We start from the raw sequence: 5,664 nt of genomic DNA on the forward strand, positions 1-5,664 counted from the left end.
CGGGGCCCTGCAGGCCGAGCGCAACACCCTGAGCCGCTACCTGGACCAGCTGCGCGAGATGGAGGCCGTGCTGGGCGACGTGCACCACGAGACCCAGACCGAGTTCCTGCGGGTGAGGGGCCGCCAGCGCCCGCCCTCCCTACCCGCCCCATGGCCCCAGCCACCCTTCCCCTGACCCTCCTCTGTCTACCTAGCCATCCCACCATCTCCACGTAGACGCTCTCCATCCATCCAGTCACCTGCCCCCTCTCTCTGTCCGTCCATCCCTCCATCCCTCCAGTCACTGACCCCCATAGACGCCCCTGGTCCGTCCGTCCATCCATCCATCCATCCATCCAACTCCTTTATCCGTCTATCACTCTATCCATCTCGTGAATCAATCCATCCATCCATCCATCCATCCATCCATCCAATGAATCTGTCTATCTACAACTACTGTCCCCACCCATCCATCCACCCACCCTTCTCCGCTGCACCCTGCACTCTGGCCACCTGGTTTCTGTTCCCAGGGAGCGAGTGGGTGGAGAGTGTGGCTGCTCTGGGGAAGGGGCCCTGGGTGCGACACGCTCTAACCTGTCTCCCTCCTCTCTCTCCCTCCCAGAAATACTGTCTGGTGGCCAGCAGGTGAGACCTCCACCCCCACCCTTGGGTGCCCCGACCCTGCCCAGGCCTGGGGGTGCTGGCAGGGGGCATGGCAGCCCAGAGGTGGGCTCCCCTGCCCCCCTGGAGGGTGGGGGCTAAGCTGGGCCAGGCCCTACCCTTCCCACTGCCCCCGCCCCACAGGCTGCAGAAGATCCTGAGCGAGGCTCCCCCCGCCGCCCGTATGGACATCCAGCTGCCCATCATCACCGACGACTTCAAATTCCAGGTCTGGAGAAAGATGTTTCGGGCCCTGATGCCAGGTGAGGGGCCACTGAGGGTGCAGAGGGATGCTGGGAACCCAGGTGGTCCGGCCCGGCAGAGCCTTGCCCCTCAGCCGAGGAAGCTGGGGGGAAGAGCCCAAGCATCCGGGCCTGACACTGCCCCCAGCGGTCAAGGAAGAACCCAGGCACCCAGGTCTAGTGCTCCAACCCCTTAGGCAAAGCACCCAGGCATGCAGGTCTGGTGCTCCAACCCCTTGCGCACAGAACCCAGGCGTCTGGGTCTGGTGCCCCAACCCCTTGGGGACAAAACCCAGGCGTCCGGGTCTGGTGCCCCAACCACTTGCGTCAATGAGGGGAGAGACCTGGTGACCCCCCAGGTGGTCGTCTTGACCGTTCCCCTCTCCCCCTTTCTCTCCCAGCCTTGGAGGAGCTGACCTTCGACCCCGCCACGGCCCACCCCCACCTGGCGGTGTCCAGAGATGGGCACCGGGTGGAGTGCCTGGACCAGAAGCAGGCAGGCTCCTCCCCGGACGACCCCGGACGCTTCGACAAGGCCAACGCCGTGCTGACCCACCAGAGCTGGCTGGACGGCGAGCACTACTGGGAGGTGGCCGTGGGGGACAAGCCCCGCTGGGGGCTGGGCGTCATGGCTGCCGAGGCCGGGCGCAAGGGGCGCCTCCAGGCCCTGCCCTCTCACGGGCTCTGGCTCCTGGGGTGCCGCGAGGGGAAGCACTACGAGGCCCATGTGGAGCACAAGGAGCCCCGGGCCTTGAACCCAGAGGCCCGGCCTCGGCGTGTAGGCATCTACCTGAGCTTCCAAGAGGGCGTCCTCTGCTTCTACGATGCCACCGACCCAGACAACCTGGCACAGCTCTTCGCCTTCCGCGAGCGCTTCCCCGGCCCGCTCTACCCCTTCTTCGATGTCTGCTGGCACGACAAGGGCAAGAACAGCCAGCCCCTGGAGATCTGCGTGGCCAAGGGGCAGGCCTCCTCCTAGGTCCCTCGGCCTCCACCTGGCCCGCCCTGAAAGCCCTGATTTCCCCCACCCCCCGCCCAGCCCCCGGTGCAGGAAGCGTTGTTCAAGGAAGAAATGTCGCCCAGTCAGTAGATTTTATCCTCAACCCTGTGGGAGGAAGTGAGGTCATTAGATGAAGAAACATGGCCCAGTCCCGTGTTGGTGGAAGTGGACTCTATCCCTGACTCCGTGGGAGGAAGTGAGGTTGTTCGGGGAAGAGGTATGGCCCAGTTTCACGTTGGCGGAAGTAACCCCTGTCCCCAACCCTGTGGGAGGAAGTGAGGTTGTTCGAGGAAGAGATGTCACTCAGCTCTGTATTGGTGGAAGTAACCCCTATCCCTGATCCTGTGGGAGGAAGTGAGGTCATGGCAGGAGGAGACATGGTCCAGTGAGGAGGTGGAAGGAGCCCCTATCTCCCATCGCAGGAAGTGAGGTTGTGGCAGGAAAAGATGTCGCCCGATGAGGTCATCAGATGGAGGAAGTGATGTCACCACATGGAGATAGAAGTTCTGCTGGGGCTGGGCTTCTCACTGGCAGGAAGTGATGTCATTTAATATAGGTGTTCCCTGTTGGACCATGACTCCAACTTGGAGGAAGTGATGTCAACACACTGATGTAGGTGTTCTCTGTGGGCTGAGGCTCCACTCCACGGGAAGTGATGTGATCAAGTGATAGAAGTGCTGCCACAACCGCCTTGGACCACGGCTCTCCCTCACAGGAAGTGACATCACCATACTGATGTAGGTGTTACAATCATCTCCCCTTGGACAGCGGCTGCACCTGGCAGGAAGTGATGTTGCCACATTCATGTGTGGATTTTCCATGGGCCACGGTTCCACCCCCACGGGAAGTGATGTCACCAGAGTGCTGCAGGCATCATAACCATCCTTGTGGCCATGGTTCCATTTGGCAGGAAGTGACATCACCACGCTGGACTCTGAAGACCATGCCCAATCATGTACCAGGAAGTGATATCACCATGTTGCTCTACATGTCTCCTCCACGCCCAACTACTTGCCCGCCCCGCCCCCACAAAGCACATCTTGTTCCTGTAGGCCTCATAATCCCGTCCCACCTAGGAAGTTACATCACCACACTGGAGCCACACCGGCTACAGAGCAGGAAATGACATTGCCACATGGCTCCACTCCTGACACACGTACCCCTTTGGTGGGCTGATCCTATTGGTGCAGCTCTGGGCGCAGCCTGGCTTGAGTGTGTCCATGCACACGCAATAAACGCACGCCACAACCACGTGTTGCGTGTTGGGGTGTGTGTGTGTGCATGTCAGGTGGTATGGCTCCCCCCATGCTCTGTGTGTGTGTGTGTGTGTGTGATGTGGGTCCATGCATAAGCGAATGGTAGGGGGTGCACAGGGGGTGCACGTGCCCCACTTGATGGGGCCGGTGCTCCCCCGATGGCTGACACTGATGCTGTCAGTAGGGCTGGTGCCCCCCTGACAGGGCTGCCGTCATCAGTGGCTTCTGCGGGTGCCCCCCACATTCAGGGGGCACCAGTCACTCATGGGTCCGTGTGTCCGTGTCAGGTGATATGACTCCCCATGCTGTGTGTGTGTGTCCTGTGTGGGTCCATATGTGCTTCTCAGCTGGTACAGTTCCCTGTGCTGTGTGTGTGTGTGTGTCCGTGAGCAGGCAGGCCTACCCACTACTCTTCATCCCATTGGAATCACTGGGACCTCTACCTCGTCTTCCCTCCCCCTCTCCTGCCCCGTCTTTGGTGCCAAGCTGTCCTTTCGGAGTCTGGATGGTCTCCCGTGCAGACGAGGTCGGTCCTCCACAGGGCTCCACCTACCCTACTCCCCACCCCTTCCCACCCCAGTAAAGAGTCCTGTTTTCCTGCTGGCACCAAGTGCAAGTCTCTGGGTCTCGGTTCCTCTCTGGCCTGGGTCCCTCCTCCTCCTCTTTGCCCAGGGTCATTCAGGCCGTTCTTTACCCTGGGATCATCTAGGCCCCTCCTTTGGCCAGGGTAGTCCAGGCCCCTCCTTTGCCCGGGGCAGTCTAGGTAAGGTGCTGCCAGGTGGGTCTCGGTTGCAGCAGAGCCCTCATCCTGCTCCAGCAGCTCTTTGTTTCCTCCACACCACATCCCGTTCTCCCATTAAGTTTCTCAGGCTCCCCTGGGCCAATCCTTAAGGCCCTGGGAGCATGTGCTCCCTTCCCTGGAGCAATTTAAGGTGCCTACTTAGGAATGAGTCTCCCACCCCCAATGTTTCCCCAGCCACGTGGTCTGTCTGGCCGCTTGCTGGGCAAGTTGCCACCCCTGGAGCTTCCTTGGAACAGTGCCACTTGCTCGGTTTCCACCGCTGGTGTGTTTTCCCAGATACGTCTTGTGGCAGTGGAAATCCTGTGACCACCAAGGTGGCTTTCCTACTGGCTGGGGAAGGCCACAACCATGGCAAGGGCTCTGACCTATCCCTGACCCCCGGGAAGCCCCAAGGCTGCAGCATCCATCTTCAGGAGGAGCCCAGCCCCACCTGCTGCCAAAGGCCTGGGCTGGGAAAGGTAGTTGGCCTGGGGCCAAACAGAGCATTGCTATCCCCAGCTGCCACAGCCCCACCCCAGAGCCAGCTGCATCTCAGTGCTGGGGGTCAGGTGTCACAGAGCTGTGGCCAGCTTAGGGGTGGGCATTGGGGGCTGGATGTTATGATGCAGCTGAGTCTGGGGTGGGTGGATAGAACAGGCCCCACTATGTCCCCCACCCCCAGGGCTGTGGGCAGGGCGGGGAATTAGGGAAGTAGCTGAGTCACAGATAAGGAGTCCTCGTGGCAGTGATGGAGGTGGGGGGGTGTCTATGTGTGTGTGTGTGTGTGTGTGTAGGCCCCGGGCACATGGGATCTGTCTCTGTGTGTCTGTCCAAACACACACACACATCCTCCCCCAACCCAGAACTTAGGAAAGAGGAAGCCCCAGGCCGGAGGGGAAGCTGGCAGGGGAAGCAGCCGCTTGTCCTTCCCTTGCCCTGGTGCCCAGGCTGGGTGTGTGCCCAGCACGCACATGTGTGTGTGTGTCCCAGACACCTGGGGTCTGTGTGTGCATTGTGGACACCAGGATTTTGTGTGTGTCTCTGTGTATGTGTGTATACCCTGGATGCCTGGGCTCCTTGTGTGTATGCGTGTGTCCTGGACACCAGGATTTTGTGTGTGTGTGTGTGTGTGTGTGTGCGCGCGCATAGCCCAGACACTTGGGTTCTGTGTGTGTGTGTGTGTGAATGTATACATGTGTGCATGTGTATGTGTGGGTGCGTGTGCACTCCTGGACACTCGGGTCCCTTGTTCCTTGTGCAGTTCCCTGCGAGGTTCCTGTCTCTCTCCCACCCAGCCCTTCTCTTCTCCTCACACCCTCCACACCCACTTCGGCCCCTCCCAGCCGCTCTCACTTCCCCTTCTGCAGACAGCGATTTGGGCACATCCAAGTGCCAAGCACCCGCAACCTCAGTCATGGACCCACTGGCTCTGCTTCTCTACCTGGGTGCAGGTGGGACCAATGCCTGGGTCCTCTGGGAGTGGAGTTGGGCTGGGGACTGAAAGCAGGGGTACTGGTAGAGGATGAGCTCCACTAGCTCTAAGGGCTCTCTGGGAGGGGGTGGGCTGGTGGGGGAGAGCAGGGGAGCCTGGGACCCCAGATGCCTGGGTTCTCTGGGAGGGGAGTGGGGCCTGGGGGTGAGAGCAAGGGGTTGGGAACCTGGATGCCTGGGTCATCTGGGAGGGGAGCTGGGCTGGGGGCTGAGAGCAGGGGGACTGGTAGAGGACGAGCTCCACTAGCTCTAAGG

The 5,664-nt window shown here is 60.8% G+C and overlaps 1 protein-coding gene across 1 annotated transcript in view; it reads left to right on the top strand.

The window, feature by feature from the left end:
* The window catches only part of TRIM72 (tripartite motif containing 72), a 9,865-nt gene extending 4,945 nt beyond the window's left edge, over nt 1-4,920 (top strand). The window contains exons 5-8 of the mRNA XM_025195630.1: nt 3-112; nt 602-624; nt 784-902; nt 1,283-4,920. Of these exons, the coding sequence (XP_025051415.1) occupies nt 3-112; nt 602-624; nt 784-902; nt 1,283-1,860 (830 nt within the window). The 3' untranslated portion in view covers nt 1,861-4,920. The remainder of the gene's footprint in view (nt 1-2; nt 113-601; nt 625-783; nt 903-1,282) is intronic.
* Nucleotides 4,921-5,664: the final 744 nt, after the last annotated feature.

The sequence above is a fragment of the Alligator sinensis genome, unplaced genomic scaffold (genome assembly GCF_000455745.1).
Source record: "Alligator sinensis unplaced genomic scaffold, ASM45574v1 scaffold1579_1, whole genome shotgun sequence".
Classification (NCBI taxonomy): domain Eukaryota; kingdom Metazoa; phylum Chordata; order Crocodylia; family Alligatoridae; genus Alligator; species Alligator sinensis.